This window comes from Caloenas nicobarica, chromosome 3 (genome assembly GCF_036013445.1).
Source record: "Caloenas nicobarica isolate bCalNic1 chromosome 3, bCalNic1.hap1, whole genome shotgun sequence".
In the NCBI taxonomy this organism is placed as follows: domain Eukaryota; kingdom Metazoa; phylum Chordata; class Aves; order Columbiformes; family Columbidae; genus Caloenas; species Caloenas nicobarica.
Window position 1 is genome coordinate 29,250,258 of NC_088247.1, and position 19,961 is coordinate 29,270,218.

A 19,961-nucleotide genomic window follows, 5' to 3' on the forward strand; every position below is an offset into this window, starting at 1 on the left:
GTCATTTAGTCCAAAGCACATCATCAATGTCAAATGAAATAGCTCTTTCAGTATAGCTGATTTATTTTCTAAGTTGAAAAAGATACCTGCACTATCTGGATGCAAAAGATGGCACAAGAAAAATGTTATGAGATTTTTAGATGACTTAGAGCACAAAACAGTAAATGTGTCTGACCTTATTAGGTATATTATATCTATTTTATCCTTTCGTAAAAAAAAGGCATATTTTTCACACTTGAATGCACTTGCTGCAGAGTACTATACAAGTGAAATATAAAGATGGGAAATTAACTCGCAGATGTATAATGCTATGAAGTCATAACTAAAGAAACTAAGATACTGGAATTATCACCAGTTTTTATACATACTGAGATTCTTCAGGCCCTTGTGTGACTGGGACTCTGGGCTTTTTTGGGAACACAACTTGCTTGCAGGAGTATTGAGGATTGCAAAAGGTACCTCATTAAACAAATCTTGAGATATTACAGCATGACAAAGCGAATAGCAAAATGTTCTGATGAGTGGATGAGTACCATTAGATTGTAGTTGGCTTTGATGCCATAGTGAGGCCTCTGAGAAATTGCCTAATTATTTTCTTCCTTCCTTCCTTCCTTCCTTCCTTCCTTCCTTCCTTCCTTCCTTCCTTCCTTCCCTCCTTCCCTCCTTCCCTCTTTCCTTCCTTTCTTCCTTCCTCCCTCCCTCCCTCCCTCCCTCCCTCTTCTTTTCCTCCTCCTTTGTCTCCCTCCTTTCCTTCTTTCCTTCCTCTCCTTTCTTTTCTTCATCTGATAGCATTCAAGACATATTTACTGATTTTTACCTCACAAAACAATTGTGTTCCTGTATGGCATGTGCATATGTACTGGCACCTTTTATAACATCTGCACCATGTGACATTCATAATAGGTCACTAATACTGTGACTGTATTAAACCATGCCCATTCTCAAGGAATGTTCTTTGATTTCTTTAAAACAAAGATCACTATTTGCCTATCTGGGAACTGTTTACAGTTTAGGCTGCTGTTGTTATTGACCATAAGGTATTGTGCCCTCGTAATGTCTCCTGCTTATGACAGATGCACTTTGCTTGTCTAGTCATCATTATACCTTCCTGAAATATCAAAAGGCTGTTGAGCTGTAATGGCTTTTGTATTGCAAGGGTCGCAATCTGTATCATTTCATCAAGATAAATGCATTAGCGCAATTTAAGTGCTAGGATCTGCAGGGCAGTGAATATATCATTAATGGGCTCACCTATTCTTTTGGACTTGTTTTAATCTGTATCAATTATCAATTAATTTTCAAGAAAGGAAAAAAACCAACTAGTCAGATGTTTCTGGTATCAGTATTGTCTTATGCTACTTCCTAACTCATGAGCATTTTCAGTCCGTTATTCTGTCAAATACAGAGAAAAGTCAGCATGTCTTGCTTTTTAGTCCTGATGCCTGCCTGCATTTCTCAAATATTATATCCTCCTTGGTTCGTCCTTCAATGTAAAATTTCCTGGCTATGTAGACTGAACTATCATGGCTCTTTGATACAACTTGCATCTGTATTATCTTGTGGATTTTCTAGACTGTAGGCAGACTCTGACTGTGCCTTAGAGCTTCTTTTATTATACTCATTGTCACAATATTATTAATATGTTTGTATTGCTTAAATAAAAAAACTAGGGTAAACTCTGGAGTCTACCATATTGTGCTCATTTTTCTTTCAATTCAGAGCAATTATGTGAAGTACTTGAGGAAAATGCAGACAGAAATCCTACTTCCATCTTCCTACTTCCATACTTCTTTGAATAGTAATCTATATTCTCAACACATGCCCTTAGCAATTGTTTCCTACCATAATTGTTTTAAACAGGAAGTGAACTACAATTGCATTCAGTTTAAAATGAGCAGCCATATTTGTAAAGAAAAAATTGTTATGAACAGCTGTGTTAGGTATCTGAAGAAAGCATTGGGACTGAGAAAGTGAAAGGAAAAAAACCCCACATTACTGTGCCCTTGTATGCATACTACTTTTGGATATTAGTACAGAAATCTTGGAACACTGAGGCTATAAAAATCTCTAAATTATTTTGCACAAATTTAACAATATAATTCATGTGATTTAAAACTCAAAACCCTATGGAAGTTTTTCTTTTTCTTCAGATATTTCACTTTTACTACTGAAGTTTTCTTTAGTTCATCCAGAGGCAACAGTAAGACAGATCCCTCTACAGGGTGTTTGAGTAAATGACTAAGGCTAAGATGAGAAAAAACAGAACTTCACAAGACTTAGGATCTGGCCCTATCAAAAAAAAAAGGTTGACCAAAAAGAGCTTCTGTGATAATCAGTGTCCTATACTCATTCAGTCATGATGTTTGGAAATTTTTTGCTTGTTTGTTGTTTCTTTTTTTAATACATTTATAATGCAGTACTACACCTGTGAAGACACAGACTGTACATTGTATTAATTTATAGGACATGGAAAACAGGTAAAGACTGATTATGAAAGAGACCAATTGTCTTAACACATAAATGTCTAAAAGCAAATAAACATCAAGTTGACATAAATCAACCTAAATTATATTCCTAGTAAAATTAATCTTGTTGTAAAATATATTATAACTGAACCTCAATGAAAAAAAAAAAAACACAACAGTTCTTTTTTTTTTTTTTTTTTTGTATATGTACATAAAAATGTAATGTTTAACCTTTTCCAGAACGGTTATTTTTTTTTGTATGCAGGTAAGTAGAAAAGCTACCTGCACTGAGATAATGTTTGTCTTTCTTGCAACTTACAAAGATTTATATGTGTTTACATGTTCCAAGACCTTGTTAAAATGTAAATATCGTGTGTGTATATATATACATGTTTTAAAAGATAATTATTATAGTAATATTTAACAGATTTGTAAAATGCAGCGTATTGATCTTTCCTGTGAAGTCTTGTTTTTTGATAAGGCTGATATAATCAGAAATCTCAGTTTTAAACTTCATTCAAATCCAGCTGTAATATATCATTTTAGAACAAGTTGGTAATATGAACTATTGACTGACAGTCATGGTAAAAATCACTGTAGGCCACATGGTAATGCATGCAATTAGTCTTCTTTTTATATCCTAAAGTTATTATTGCTTTGTCTTTTTTTCTTTTTAATAGAATTCTGACTCTCCCAACTGTAACATCAAACACAAAATTTTAAGACTGGTATGTAAAGGAAGTGTGCAATAAATAGCCTATGGCCCTGATCCAGCAAAACACTTGGAAAAGCATGTGAGTCTAGCCATACACTTGCATGTCCATATGTACTTATTGCACTTGTGCTCAGTAGTCTAATGTTTTTTACAGAACTATTGAAACATGTTTTTGATACTACACGTACACTTTAAGTCTCTGATATTAAACTAGTTTGTATGAATTATTTCTAAACCTTTAGCCTATGGCCAACCCTAAAACAATCACTCCCCATAACAAGCCAAAGTTTCTTACTTTTTCCTTTTTTTTTTTTTTTTATTCCCCAGCCCTACTTTCCTTCACTACTCAGTAACAACTTAAACTGTTCTGTGTTTTCTTTCTAGTCTATATTACTAAGCCATTCTATGTCAGTACATCTGTCTCTTACCAGTCTTCCATGTTATCCTCCATATCTTGTAACTCAGCACTGAATATGTATTTTCATCCCCGTGATCTGTTACTTCTTAATTTCCTACTAGTCTTCACTTAAGGGGAATCTTAGATGTGGCATGACACAAATCTGCTCTTCCCCTAGTTTTGCAGGCCTGTAATGATCCATTTCTTAGTGACTTCTGCGGTCGACAGTGCCATCTGTAAGCTCTTCATGATCACCAGTCATCTTAGGCCTGGCAGAGAGGGACAAGTTGCTGGATACACAGTAAATCCAACCCTTCTGCTCCACATCTGTACTCTGGAACTGATGTGTCCATGATTCTGATGTTTCTAATGAGGATAGGCTAATACAAGAAAACTTGTATCTGAAAGCAAGTTGTATCTCATCTGTCATTACTGCCATTTTAAATTTACCTCTGTTGAGGCAGAGAGGATTACAGAAATTTGGTAAAAAATATCTTTTGTAATTCTGCATATAAGGGCTTTGGGGGATTTTTCTATATAATGTGATTTACAGCTGAGAAACTCAAACTGAAATTTTAAACCTATAATCCTAAAAATGCTTTTAGCAAAAAAATATATTTTAGGCAAGTATGGAGAATTTTGTATGACTCTGCACAGAGCATGCACATTCATATAAAGTGAAACTGTTAATTTGTCATAATAGTCTTAGAATAAAAACATTTTCTGAAGATTATATTTCCTTTTCCAAGATTTTAATCTTTAAAAAGTGAACTATTAAATATTCATGCTTCTATAAAATTATAAATTCAACTATGAACATTTCAGCCACAGTTGCAGTAATGTTAGAATATTACAATTCTTATACACAGACACTTGAACAAAAAAGATGAGGAGAGGGCTTTCTAATAAAGAATGTTAATCATGTCCACATTGCAATGTGGAAAAGGAGGAAATGAAAACTTATTTCCTTTTAAAATTCTAGCTATTTTAAACATAGTATTTAAAAAAAAAGCAAGCATGACAAAAATGTTCTTGTTTTTATTAATACACTTAGGAGTACTACCTAAGTTTAGATACCTACAACACAAGAAAATACATGAGAGCTAAATATCTAGAAATTTCTTATATTTAAAGGGAAGATCTAGGTTAAGACCAATTGCTCCAAGAAAATTGCTCTGAGGAAATAAGATTTTAAGCCTGTAGAGGAATGCTACAGGTAAGTTCATCTCTCAGGTTAAGGCACCTAAATTTACATAGTTGTGTTGTTACATGGTTAAGTGGATCTATGCATGCATGTGGTCTTTACGTTCCTCCTATTTTCAGTTGTGAAGTAGCTAATAGTAGTCAGTCGGGCTTGAAGAGTGATTCAGCTAATTGTTTAACTCTCTTAGTTCCATTTTGTGTTGACTAGATATTCATTGAACGCAATAGGAACTTGGACATTTAACTTCTATACTTAAACAAATTTAAGAATTTTAACTTTGTGCATGTCTAGCTGAGACATAAACCAATGCTAGTTGAGATGAATGTTCAGAGCCTTCCAAATTCAACCTTGGTACTGATGACAACATTTTGCATGGGAGACCACAATATGGGTTTACAGGCTTAGCCATTTTGCTACATGTGAATGTTAATGTTGACTTTGAAGAGGCTCACTTTTTCACACTGAGGATCTGACTAAGAACACCAGCTATTTTCAAAGGCTAAATTCTTGTCATCCTTACTTATGTAAGACTAAGTTAGTTGGTGTCATGTAACCAGGGAACACACATGAGCATTTGACATCAGAGCTTTGGGTCTCGAGTTGTTCAGTCTGCTGACATATGTCATTAGCGCATGAAACACCATCTTCTTTCAAACATAAACCATTTGAGATGTGTAAGGAGGAGAAGAGCTGCAACTATTTATAATAAGGAGTTATTTGGTTTGGTTTTGGTTTTTGTGTGTGTGTGTGGGGGGGGGGGGTTGTGTGTGTTTTGTTTTGTTTTGTTTTCATTTGTATTTTCTTTTTTTTTTTTTCTTCCTTACAATTACTTGCATTCACTGCATTCTGTAATTCAAATAAGTATAATACTAACAGGCTACTGCTAATCAAGTGGAAAATATTTGTGGTTTTCCTGGTAGCAGAAGGAGTTTAGAGAAAACTGACAAACTTAGAGGTCATAAAGGGAATAGAATAATTTGAGTAGTTCACTGTCATGGGCATTCATACACCAGAGTTTCAGTCACTTCATTCTTTAATATATTTTACAGATTATTTCTAATTCCATATTCGGTGTTGTCAGTATTTGTCAGCTGACAACATCTATAAATAGAAAACATTTTTCTAGCTACTTTTTGCAAGGCTATGTGCAGGCATTATTTTTATATCCTTGAAGAATTAAAAAAAAATGTATTGTCATGGAAAGACATTTAAGAATTACCAGTGAACATGCCTCATGAAGTATCCAAAGAGTGATTTTCTGTCTGTAAGGAGATGGGAAAGATTTAGTCTGATTTGCAGCCTGATAATATCTCATTACATTCTATCATCTCATTTCTGCATATGATGGTAATGGAATAAGGAAACAAAGGGAGCTCACGGGTTAGAATAAATAATTGCATTATTTAATATAGTGAGAGTTCTGTAACCTCACAACAAACTCATTCATTTAAAGCTGATAATGTGATTGCTTTAGTGATTTAATTTAGTTAAGATTTAGTGAGAACTACATTGCTTCTCTGAATACTGAAAAACCACAATCACTTATTTAAAAACAAGTAGATTAATTCAATAGAAGTAAACAAAAAAAAATTATTCAGTTAGAAATTAATTGTGGAGTATGGTATTAATAATCTTGCAGGGAACAAAGCCCTTCCCTGAAGAAGAATATGTCTTAAAATTATTTATTTCAGAAAAGAAAAAAAATAGATAAATGTACTTTATCCTGAACCAAACTGTCACATCAGTTATTATAAATAACATGGGTGGTCATAGATCTGTCCTCATAAAAAGCGACTTCTACAGGCTGGCATGTTCTGTGGACCCTAACACATAGCCTAAGTATGGTTGGATCTTGGCTTTTAATGTATTTTGAGACAGTAGTAAAGAAATAACTTTACCATCTTTTTAAATTATTATTATTACACTAAAATAAAGCAGCTATTAAATTGGTTCCTCTGATTTTTAGGGAGTGTCTGGTACTTAAAAATCTAGAAAATAAAGTTTCAAATAATGATGTCAGGGTGAAAATCCTTTTACAAGCCCAGATAATTAAATACAAAGTGAAAGTGAAAAATAAAATTATTTTCATCCAATTTTTTAAGATGACACTGCTGCCAATATTGACAATATGTTTTTGCAAAACTGAAAACACAAGGAATTGAGGGATTGAGTCATCTTTTCTTATAGTATTCTGTCCAGCCAAACTCTGTTGTTAATCACAGCTCAAGCATACATCCTCAAAGAATCTTATAAGGAATATGCTTAAAATCTGTACAGTACCCATGAATGTTTGCACATTGTCATCTATTTCCAAGTTATTTTAGAGCTGACAGTCTTACTTCTTTAACAATAGGGCAATTTCAACTTTTTACTATAGAACTAAGTATTGTTATTCATCTCATGGTCATTAATCTTCCCCAATTCTTTTTTTTCAATGATTTGTTACAATTCATTCTATTAAAGACTTACTAGTTGGCATATTGGATTAGAGTGTCAGTGAAATGTACAATTTGCTCTCCAAGGTCTCGATTTACATTTAATCTTGGGAAAGGTCACTGGAATTTGCTCTGCCATAGCATTTATAATAGGACAACTTGAGTGCAAGTTAGCTAACTCCTTTAAAAAGGATCACTGACCTGCTCATCATGTGAAGCTACTCTATTTAGTAATTAACAGTGAACTACAGGAAGTATACAAGTCTGGTGTTGTCCCAGAGTAATTATACTTGTCTATTGTATAGAGAAACACTAAACCCCAAATTCTGTAGCAGGATTATCTCTTCAGGCTGACCTTTGTGCTGACCTGGCAGTGCAAGAGCTCAGGACTTGTCTGGTTTGTGTCAGTCCCTGTGCTGATCCCAGGGACAGCTTCCCGCCCTGCTCCAGCCTCAGCTCTGGGAATGGCCTCTCTGGGGAGGAGGTGACCCCATCCCCACCCCAGTCATAGCCCTTTGCGGGGTGTGGCTGGGGACAACAGCCAGGCTGCAGTTGGCAGCCTGGGATAAGGAAGCAGATAATTATATGAAAACATGTAAAAGTAGACTGAAGTGCACCCTCGACTGACAGGGGAGAAAGTTCTAGCAAGAACATCACACTCCTGAAGAAGACCTCAGGATGCTGGTGACTTGCTGCAAGTCTTGTTCCCTCTCCTTGAAAAGATTGATCTGTTTCTCTTGGGACCAAGTAGAGCACTGGAAAGCTGAGTTTAATACCAAAATGAAAAATAGATAATAGGAAGGCATTTTTGTATAATATTTTTAGGGATTATATTAACAGGCTTTGGGTATTAATTTGGGCTATGAGTATTAGAATTAGACAAATTGAACTATTAGGCTGTTAAAACACTAATTGTACAAATAATTTTTTCTCTCCATATATATATATATATATAGTGAAGTCCTTTTACAATTATGAACTTTTTCAAAGTAGTCTGGCTGTAATTCACTGATTAAGTGAACAGACCATTTTAAAATATAGCACCTGGATGATGGAAGCTCTAGCAAAGTGGCTCCAAGCAAAACCACCTCGTTCTTATAGTATCTCCTGCCCCGCAAGCGGGGAGGGAACTCATTATAGCCTGTAAAGAGGCTAAGTGGACCATTGGGGAAGGCAGGAAATATAGTTCTCCCTTACAGGATAATATTAAAAAAAAAAAAACACAATCAAACAACATCCCCCCCCCCACCAAGAACAACAACAAAAAACCCCACAAAAACCAACCAAACAACCAAACAACAAAAAACACAAACAAAAAACCAACCAACCAACAACAAAAAACCCAAACCAAACCAAACCAAACAAAAACCAACCAACCAAATGAAAAAACAGCTAAAAATCTCAAGTGCTCTACAGAGCGTTGGTTTCCAATCACTTCTCTTACCTTCCATCTTCCAACCTAAGGACTAAAAAGCCCCCCAAATTCAACAAAACATGTTCAAATGGAAAACTACTGCTCTCAATCCACCAAACACGGTCTAGGGTAAACACACTAAGCATTGCCATTACAGAGGTAGTTCAGATATTGCTGTTTCCTGCAGGTTGTGAATGAGTGACAATCTTATGTGCATCACAGGATCACAACATCCATTAGAACTCCAGTTTCTGAGATATCCTCTTTGTTAGCGAATCTGTAAAAGGTATACCTTCTGGTAGACTCTGCAGCCTGATAAGCCTCCTTCCCAGCTGCTGGAGCCCAGTCTGGTAACTCATGGACCTGGGGAGTCCCTTTGTCCTAGGCCAACAGATGCAGCTGCTTTTTTCCCATTTACAAGCTCAACCAGTAGCGAAGATGAACATGGGTGCCAGAGACATGCACATACAGAGGACACTAACACAGCCAGCTACAAAGACTTCTGACAGACAGGGCACTGCCTTTAACAACACCCACATATAACACCACATAAAACATATGTACAACCAGCCAAGTCCCAGTCCTCCTCTCTCACTGATCAGGACTGACGCTCGCCAGCAAAAACACTCAGTGCCTTACTCTCTAGTTCAAAAGGACAGACACACTCATGGACCTATTGAATACAAGCTTGGGACCTCAGCTCCTCTAATATTGATGCCCAGATCCCAGGCCTCCTGCTCACGAGATAGTCCAGCTTGAAGTCTAATAATGAATTACACATGCACACATATGCATGCTCACACGTGCACATGCGCACACATGTATACACTCCAGGTTACGGGAAAACAGAAACATTCTGGTCTTCCCAGTGGCTTGTGCCCAGGCATATGGGCCCTGTCATCAGTCCCCTCTCCACTTGCTGATACTGGGACTCTAACCTGCTCCAGCTGGCATCAAGCACAGAAACCACCATCACCCAAGGTCTGATGCCAATTGCTGCCACTAAATTCACTCACTGCAGACACAAGCTTGTATGATCTGTGGTGTCCCTCCAGCTGCTGATGCTGAGACCCTCATTCACGTCAGCTGCTGGCATCACAGATGTCAGGACCACTGTCACTAGTGGTCTAACTCCAATTGCAGACCCCAAATTCAGTCACTTTATTCTCTCCAGTTGCTGGCATCTCGACCTTACAGCACTCACAGGTGAGGAAAGAGTGAAATGGCATGGAAAGAGAGTTAAGAAAGGATTTAATAAGAGGAATGGATAGACTACAGTGATTCAGGGTAAGGCTCAGCCAGATAAGTGTACTGACCAGTGACGGTTCACATACTACCAGCCTGTTTTATACCTCCTTCCTTTCCATACCCACCCCATCCTTGTTTTGCCCAGATCCCCTTCCACTGAACATTTCTCAATAAGTTTAAGGATGTAAATTCTGGTATGAATTGATACTGTTGTGGGAGTCTATTACAGGCCACCAGATCAGAGTGAGGATGTTGATGAGGCCTTCTACGGGCAGCTGAGCGCGGCCTCACAGTCACAGGCTCTGGTTGTTATGGGGGATTTTAACTTCCCTGATGTTTGCTGGAACGACTACTCAGCCAGCCAGCCTCAGTCTAGGAGGTTCCTCCAGTGCATTGACGGTAACTTTCTGATGCAAATGGTGGAAGAGCCGACTAGGAGAGGTGCGCTGCTGGATCTCGTCCTCACTAACAAGGAGGGTCTGGTTGAAGCAGTAAAGGTGGAGGGCTGCCATGGTTGCAGCGACCATGACATGGTGGAGTTCAGAATCTCCTGTGGCAGGAGCAGAATACCAAGCAGAATTGCAACCCTGGACTTCAGCAGGGCCGACTTTGGCCTGTTCAAACAATTGCTGGGGGAAATCCCATGGGCAAGGCTGCTTGAAAGGTAAAGGGGCCCAAGATAGTTGGTTAACATTCAGGGACTGCTTCTACCAAGCTCAAGATCAGAGCATCCCGACATGTAGGAAGTCAAGGAAGGGAGCCAGGAGACCTGCGTGGTTAAACAGGGAACTGCTGGGCAAATTCAAGTGGAAGAGGAGAGTTTACAAATCATGGAAGGAGGGGCTAGCCACTTGGGAAGAATATAAGGCTGTTGTTAAAGGATGTAGGGAGGCAACTAGGAAAGCTAAGGCAGAGTTAGTGAATGCCTTCTTTGTCTCTGTCTACTCTGCTGGAGGCTGTCCTGAGGAGCCCCGTACCCCTGAGGCCCCAGAGGAAGGCAGGACAATGGAGGAGTTTGCCTCAGTTGATGAGGGCTGGGTTAGGGAGCAGTTAAGCAATCTGGACATCCATAAATCCATGGGTCCAGATGGGATGCACCCGGGGGGTGCTGAGGGAGCTGGCTGAAGTCATTGCTGGACCACTCTCCATCGTCTTTGCCAAGTCTTGGGAAACGGGAGAGGTACCTGAGGACTGGAGGAAAACAAATGTCACTCTGGTCTTCAAAAAGGGCAAGAAGGAGGACCCAGGCAACTATAGACCGGTCAGCCTCACCTCCATCCCTGGGAAAGTGATGGAATACCTTACCCTTGGTGCCATCTTAAGACATATCAAGGATAAGAGGGTCATCAGGGGCAGTCAACATGGCTTCACCAAGGGGAAGTTGTGCTTGACCCACCTCATAGCCTTTTATGAAGACATAACAAGGTGGATTGATGATGACAGAGTGGTGGATGTGGTCTACCTTGACTTCAGCAAAGCATTTGACACCGTCTCCCACAGCATCTTCACAGCTGAACTAAATAAGTGTGGACTGGACGATCGGGTAGTGAGGTGGACTGCAAACTGGCTGAAGGAAAGAAACCAGAGAGTCGTGGTCAATGGGGCGGAGTCTGGTTGGAGGCCTGTATCTACTGGAGTGCCTCAAGGGTCAGTTCTGGGACCAGTATTATTCAATATATTCATCAACGACTTGGATGAGGGAATTGAGTGTACTGTCAGCAAGTTTGCTGATGACACCAAACTGGGAGGAGTGGCTAACATGCCAGAAGGCTGTGCTGCCATCCAGCGAGATCTGGACAGGCTAGAGAGTTGGGCAGGGAAAAATTTAATGAAATATAATAAGGGAAAATGTAGAGTCTTACATCTGGGCAGGAACAACCCCAGGTTCCAGTATAGGCTGATGAATGACCTATTAGAGAGCAGTGTAGGGGAAAGGGACCTGGGGGTCCTGGTGGACAGCAGGATGACCATGAGCCAGCACTGTGCCCTTGTGGCCAAGAAGGCCAATGGCATCCTGGGGTGTATTAGAAGGGGAGTGGTTAGTAGGTCCAGAGAGGTTCTCCTTCCCCTCTACTCTGCCCTGGTGAGACCTCATCTGGAATATTGTGTCCAGTTCTGGGCCCCTCAGTTCAAGAAGGACAGGGAACTGCTGGAGAGAGTCCAGCGCAGGGCCACGAAGATGATTAAGGGACTGGAGCATCTCCCTTATGAGGAAAGGCTGAGGGAGCTGGGTCTCTTTAGCTTGGAGAAGAGGAGACTGAGGGGTGACCTTATTAATGTTTATAAATATATAAAGGGTGAGTGTCACGAGGATGGAGCCAGGCTCTTCTCAGTGACAACCAACAGTAAGACAAGGGGTAATGGGTTCAAGCTGGAACACAAGAGGTTCCGCTTAAATGTGAGAAGAAACTTCTTCTCAGTGAGGGTGACGGAACACTGGAACAGGCTGCCCAGGGAGGTTGTGGAGTCTTCTTCTCTGGAGATATTCAAAACCCACCTGGACACCTTCCTGTGTAACCTCACCTAGGTGTTCCTGCTCTGGCAGGGGGATTGGACTAGATGATATTTTGAGGTCCCTTCCAATCCCTAACATTCTGTGATTCTGTGATTCTGTGAATTGGAGTATTCAATCATAAGAATAATAGCATGCCTAATGCTAGCTGCTTGTTATTATGTTAAAAATGTTCTTTCAGGAAAGAGTGAAGAGAGGTTTGAGCGCTCAGTGAATGAACTAAAAAAATAATAAAAACTAAAAATACATAACTGACATGAACATATACACCGCTACTCCAATAGATCCATTCTATCATTGAGAACACAACAACTTGAAAAAAGCAACCTTTAATACTTTTTAATAAATACTTACAAATAATTATATTTATAAATATAAAATAATTTCACTACAATTTCATTTACATCTCATCAATTTACAGTAAAAATATCTCATACTTTCAGATCATGTAAACTACTTACTGCCAGTGACTTACCTCATTTTGGAAAAAAAGGTATGTCGAAGATTATAAAATCTTATCATTTGCACATATGTTTATGTTTTCTGTGCACAAGTTCAATATCAAAACAGAGGAATGTTTTGAATTTTCTGCCAACTTCACACATAATAGCATTTAAGATACAAGATTCATAATTACGGTAGTCATCTTGTCTGAGAACATAATACTGCCAGAGTGAAATAACAAGAGAAAAATGTCTGTTTTCATAGAAGAATGTCTGGATTCACATAAGGTTTTTCGTTTGTTTGTTTTAGGGTTTTTTTAACTATTACTGAAACTGCCTTTGTGCTAGCAAACACTGGATCACAGGAAGACATGTAGACTTAACCACATTTGGTCAGAAAATAATTGCAAAAGTATGTTAGTCAATCAGTCCTATTGCAAGGTATGCTGATGTACTACATACTTCCTTGTTACAGCAGGACCTGAAGCAATTTATACCAGAGCAGGACAAAAGAGGTAAATTCCTGAAAGTCCGCCTTCTTCTCCTGTGATATTTTTCTGCTAGAAATTAAAAGAAAGGCTTCTTCATTTTGTTTTAGCTAACTGGAGAATAAAAAGGGATCTAATTCACACTCATAGTTTCCTTTACTCCCTCACAGTCCTTACCACCTACCTGGAGAGTAGATTGCAATGATTGCTGCCATCCACTGTAGTTGAGTGTGCCGAGCTGTTTTCATGTCATTATGAGTTTGAGTTTACTGTATCTGGAAAGGTGTTTCTTCTGTCTACATCCCTCCTTTCCCTCACGAGGTCAAAATTGCAAGGATACAAAAGATTTTTGTGGGGAAAATTTAAAAAACAATATGCCCACACAATTTGGGTGAAAGGGACAAGAGTAAGTGTTCTAAAAAGATATAGACCATGCACGGGCGAAAAGCTAGTTCTAGAAAAATTTACAAATGAATTTCCTTCTTTGAAAAAAAAGGGGTTTTTCAGTTTTCTCAGAATGACACCGACAATGATGCCGTCTATAGAGAAGGAAAGGGAGGAAAAGGAGACTAATATAAAACAAATTTAATAGGAATTTAGAATTAAGCATGTCTATCCTATTTTTAAAAATATAGTTCTACACAGACTTAACTAAAATGTCAACAAGAATGTTCAGTCTTTCACTATGAAAATAAAGATTGGCTCTTGGATACTTCTTACTACCTTATGCTTTTTTTTTTTCCTTTTTTTTTTTTTAACTCTGCATCTCAATGTAATGATTTTATTTTTATATTTTATAATTGTAAGGGTAACTGATACTTCCAAGAAAGTGACATTTTTTAAAGTTTTACTGTCCTTGGTTATTTAAGTTCTAGCATTATACTTTGTGTATTCTTAAATGTTCTGAGTATTCTTAAATGTTCTGAATGTGGCTACATACACCGAGACAGTAAATCTCTGCTGTGAAGTACAAGAATGAACAGTGTTTTAAGTTTGGCTGCTATTCTGACCCCCAAGAAAAGGCGTTTACATAGGATATCTTTAAATATATTTTCTACTTCAAGCTTTTTTCATGAAAGCATCTTATTTGTCCAATATATCATAAGTAAACCAATTAGCTTCTGACAGTTGTTGTCGGTTTTTTTGTTTTGTTTGTTTGTGGGTTTTGGGGGGGGGGGGTTGTGTTTTGTTTTGTTTTGGTTTTTTTTTAAATGAAGACACACTGCTAAATTATGAGATTATTGACTCTTTAAATTATTTCCATCTTATTTTTCTAGCACATCTACTAAGACAATATTGAAATGATGAATACAGGTGTCATGATCATTCTAAATCACCCAGCAAGAACTTCTGACCCTGTTCTTGAGAAGTCTGTATTTAAGAAGCAGTGAGTTAGTGAGGATGAGTCTTCCTTTGTCATATTGCCAATAGGAGGAAGGTACTCATGGATGCACTCCAATTATGAAAATCCTCTGTCATTTATATGGTTTTACTTTAGTACACGAGTATTTTAGAACAGTCACATGGAAGCTAGACTTATTTTACAAGACCTAGCTAAAAAAAAATCTGAGGAAATTGCAAACTGTGCAACAATAACATAACTATTTTAATAAAGCAAAAGTCCACACCATTATTATAACACAGGAAACCACTATTATAAGACAGGAAACAAAGTTGTTTCTTACCTGCAAAGTCCTTGTCACATTCACAAAGAAAAGTGTTTGGACTAACATTGCTGCAGTTACCATTGATACACGTATGTGACTGGCACTGTCCCACTATTTCTGTACAATTTTTACCTATGTAAAAGGGATAATAAGAGCATTGAACTTCAGTAAATATTTATATTTCTTTCTGAAATGTCAAATATACATGGAAAATAAAATATTATATTTAATAGGTGGATGAAGAGATAGTTATTTGTACTTATGTTGGTTGCTAGTTTTCATCAAAATTACTGAAGTTGTAAAGCAAGGCAGAAAGATGTTCAGTAGCTGTAATATGAGCTACTGTGCTCAACCTCATCTGTTGTATAGCTACAAATTCACTTATAGCTTAAAATGTAGAAATCATATTAGTACTGCAGTATTTGTTTCCTTATGACACAAATCTAGCTTTCATTTTCTACCAGAATTGAGAACAAAAGATGTTCTCATGTGGAGTTCAATATGACTGATTTTTTCTTAATATGCAGCTTTCTGGAAATTACAATTCCAATTATAAGTTGTTTCTGTTATTACAGCATATGGGTCTAAATACTGTATAATTATGCTTGCCACTTGAATTGCTGCTATGACATTATTCACACTTCAGCAACTTTTCAAATTTTTAATAGACTTTATATTATGGGAGGAAGTCTTTTCCTCCCTTTCTCTTGTGTAGCCATGTCCATAATATGTGATGGTTTAATCTCCTAATTCTTCTTGTTTACATACAGCTTGTTTACTGAACCAATATTGCCAGTACAAAATTATGTTATTAGTCAACACTGTCCCATATAGGCTAGCAGAATATTTTAAGCATTGCTTGTTGAAGACATCAAGCATGATGATTGCTTTTAATAGAATTGCTTGTGAATCTTTCCATTAATTTGAGTTAAAGTAGTGCCAGGTGCTTTTTGATATTATTTTTCAAAGCATTTTACACAGCCCCTAGAATTCACAACAGAAACAGAAAACATTGCATACCATCAATGTTTTCCATTATTGTAACTAAACTCTGAATAATTTAAAAAATATTTTTCTTATAACCTTGACTTATTCATACCTGCATAATCTTCTGTTTGCAAACGCATCAGTAACCAAATTATTATGCCTTTTGAAAAACAATTAAAAACAAATTACAGCAAACTATGCAACATAACCTTAACTTCTGTATCCTATGTACCTCACTCTTTCCTGACTCATCAGATGTGTTTCATAGCATAGCATCGCTGTTGAGAGAGCAAAGTGCAGTCCATCAAAGGAACATTGCTAGAATTCTGCTCCAGAAGTATAGAAAGAGCTGCAATGGTCCTTTTTGTGATGTGAATGAATATTTCTGGTATTTTCAAAATGATTGTCTATGCCATTGATCTGATTGCAGGAACAATATATCCAACCTGTGGTGGGTTGATCCTAGCTGGATCTATCACTCCTCTCTTCAGCTGGACAGGGGCGAGAAATATAACAAAAAGCTCCAGGTTAAGATAAGGACAGGGAAAGATCACTCACCAGTTACCATCATGGGCAAACCAGACTCAGCTTGGGGAAAATGAATTTAATCTATTGCCAATTAAATCAGAGTAGGGTAATAAGAAACAAAAAATCCTAAAAAACTTTTCCCCACCCCTCCCTTCTTCCCAGGCTTAACTTTACTCCCAATTTTCTCTACCTCCTCCTCCCCAGTGGCACAGGGAGATGGAAAATGGGGAATGTGGTCAGTTCATCACACATTGTCTCTGCCGCTCCTTCCTCCTCGGGAGAAGTACTCCTCACACTCTTCCCCTGTTCCAGTTTCCCTCCATGGGAGACAATCCTCCATGAACTTCTCCAGAGTTCTCCCCACAGGCTATAGTTCTTCATGAACTGCTCTAGCATGGGTCCCTTCCACGGGGTGTGCAGTCTTTTAAGAACAGACTCGTGGGGTCGCAGGTCCTACAAGAAGATCTGTTCCAGTGTGGGCTCCTCTCCGCAGGTTCACAGATCCTGACTGGAGCCTGCTCCAGTGTGTGCTTCCCATGTGGTCAATTCCCTCCTTTGGGCATCCACCTGTTCTGATGTGGGATCCTCCACAGCCTGCAGATGGGTATCTGCTCCACCATGGACCTCCATGGGCTGCATGGGACAGCCAGCCTCACCATGGTCTGCACCAAGGGCTGCAGAGGAATCTCTGCTTCGGTGCCTGGAGCACCTCCTCTACCTCCTTCTTCACTGATCTTGGTGTCTACAGAGTTGTTTCTCTCATGTATTCTCACTTCTCTCTCTGGCTGCAATTGCTGTGGTTTTGTTTTTTTTTTGCCCATTATCTCAGAGGTGCTACCACCATCACTGATTGGCTCAGCCTTGGCCAGCAGCAGGTCTGTCTTAGAGCTGGCTGGCACTGATTCCATCAGACATGGGGAAAGTTTCTACAACTTCTCACAGAAGCTGCCCCTGTCACCCCTCGGCTGCCCAAGCCTTGCCAAACAAACACAATATAACCTGCTTTTCGTCCTTTGTGAAAAGAAGACGTTATGTAAGAATGTATCTAATCATGCTGTACTCTCTGGTAGTCCAATCCCAAACACAGATTCAATTTCTCTAATGGGTTTTGGGTAAGTACTGCAATATTTCCTAGAGAAAATTAAGTTTGTTTTTTTAAATTTGTGAAATATTGGTAACAATAGTGTGTTTACCAAACTGCTTTTGAAGGGAACTTCACAGCACAAAACAATCTGGAAGAAAAGTGTTTTGTTTTGCTTGCTCTTCTAATTAAATGCTTGACTTTTCAATTAAAATGTTTTGATTTTAAAATTTTCTCCAGTGTAATTTGGAAGGTCTTTAAACTGAAAAGGAAGTTTTTATGGCAGGTCGAATGAAATATTCATTTCAACAAAACTTTTTTGCTGTTTTCCAGCATTTTGGTTAACTTTTTTTGGATGGGTTTAATCCAAATGATTTATGTTATTTGGTGTAAGAACTTGAACTGCTGAACAAAAAAGTCAGTTTCTTCTGTAAATTCACAAGCACTTACCTGTGTCTTGTGCTTACATGGGAAAGAAGCATGATGAGAACTTATTCTGTCTTCCCTTACAATTCACACATGAATGTAAGGAAGGACAAATTGCCTTCAAATTACTGTACAGTCTCCTGTAGTTGACTACATGTAAAAAATACAATGCAGGTGTGGTAGTGGCAACACACAATAAAATTATTCAGAAACATTGCTAATGATGTTCTTACCATTTTATTATCCGTTAAGGAAAATATATTATCTATGTAATATTTATCCACTGAGGGGAAAATAAATACCTGAAAATTGTGGAGGACACGTGCATTCGTAAGAATCTCCAGAAAGTTCCAATTTCTCAGTGCAGGAGGCATTGTTGTGGCAAGGTTTCATGGAGCACATATCAAATTTCTGGCAGAATCTTCCAGAATACTGTGAGAAGCAATGGCAATTAAATGTTTTTTCCCAAACATGGCTTAGACATTTTCCATGTCCAGAACATAATGGTGCATTTGGAGACTGTTGGCAAAATTGCTGCTTCACAGTTACATTCAGACGGAGGCCCATATTGCACAACAGAGGGCCTCTCTTATGGAGCTCTGCAAAGTAATGAGTTCCAACACCAAGCCAGTTAGGGTCAACCTGGTGCAGTCCTCTTACCTGGCAAAAAAAAATCATTTGCTCTTGAAGAACATCAGCTTTAGGGCAGTTAATAAATTCTTCCCTGGAGATGTTTACCAAATTCATTCCATAGGACTGAAAGGATGGCTCAGAGGAGATGAAGAGACTGTCACCTAATTGAAGCTGTAAGGGGCATATCTGAGGGATGATGAGATTTTGTTCTTCTGATATTCCTCCAGTAATAGTTTTATTCACATTCCAGCATTCGGTGTAAAAATTTGAGCAGATGTTCTCCCTCAGTGTCCATTTTATTACAGTAGGTTTCGGTTCTACTCGCCATTCAACAGTCATTTGCCTCTCACATATTACCTGCCCATTTACAACACATATTTGAAGAAAGCACGCTAACATGCAAACTGCTGATTTTGATGTCTTCGTTTCACCTGGCAAATAGGAGTTGTATTTCACACCTGCTTCCTTACTGAGGATAGCTTCAGAAAAGGATTTGTCTGTATTCTCCATGGCAGCCTAGCAATTCAAAAAGAGAAAAATATTTCTGTTTTTACACTAAATACAGTTGAATATCAAAGCCTTGTTACAAAAATAGAAAGTATACAACGAAGCAAGTTATACATCTAATTACACTGCTGTGAACCTGGAATAAGTCAAATTAACTGCTGAGAACTTCACCACTATAATCAGATTTTTCCTATTTCTATTCCTGCTAAAGATTTTATTTTCATTCAGCTAGTCATTGAACTTGTGTATGGAAGAGCAAGGGAAACACTTTCCATTTCCCTCCCTCTGTTGAAAAAAGCTAATGATAAACAAGTTAAGATAGGACATCTGTGGCAAAACTAAGAAGTAAACCAGAACATCTAAGCTCTAGTCAGGAGTTTTTACCGTAGATGTTTTCCTGATGATTTATCATCAATTTGTGATAAAAGTAGATATTCTGAAGGTATAAGCATGTGAATTATGGCTTCATTGAAGAAAACATGCAAACATATACTCAACTCTCATTTACACAACTCATGTTCACACACACTCAGCAAAACATTTAAATGCTTAATTTTCAAAGTATATATTTGCAAATCAAAGGTCCTTAATGATATGCTTGAAGATTTTGATGTATCACAGTGAAAGCCAGGAGACTACAGAGTCTTCCAAGACTATTTAATGCATAGGAAAGCCTTTTTTGGCCCTTCAAAATATCTGGCAATTTTTATTCCACGGAGAAGAGTGATTACAGAACAGAAAGAAAACCGTAATAAGATTATGAATCATATCTTGGAGTTATAGTGAAAAGTCATGAAAACACAATCTGCTG

At 38.0% G+C, this 19,961-nt stretch overlaps 1 protein-coding gene across 1 annotated transcript in view; it reads right to left on the bottom strand.

The window, feature by feature from the left end:
* EYS (eyes shut homolog) overlaps positions 1-19,153 on the bottom strand; it is an 826,250-nt gene extending 807,097 nt beyond the window's left edge. The window contains exons 1-2 of the mRNA XM_065631328.1: positions 18,313-19,153; positions 15,007-15,120 (exon numbers count right to left, since the gene is read on the bottom strand). Coding sequence (XP_065487400.1) covers positions 15,007-15,120; positions 18,313-19,153 — 955 coding nt within the window. The remainder of the gene's footprint in view (positions 1-15,006; positions 15,121-18,312) is intronic.
* Between the last annotated feature and the right edge of the window lie 808 nt (positions 19,154-19,961).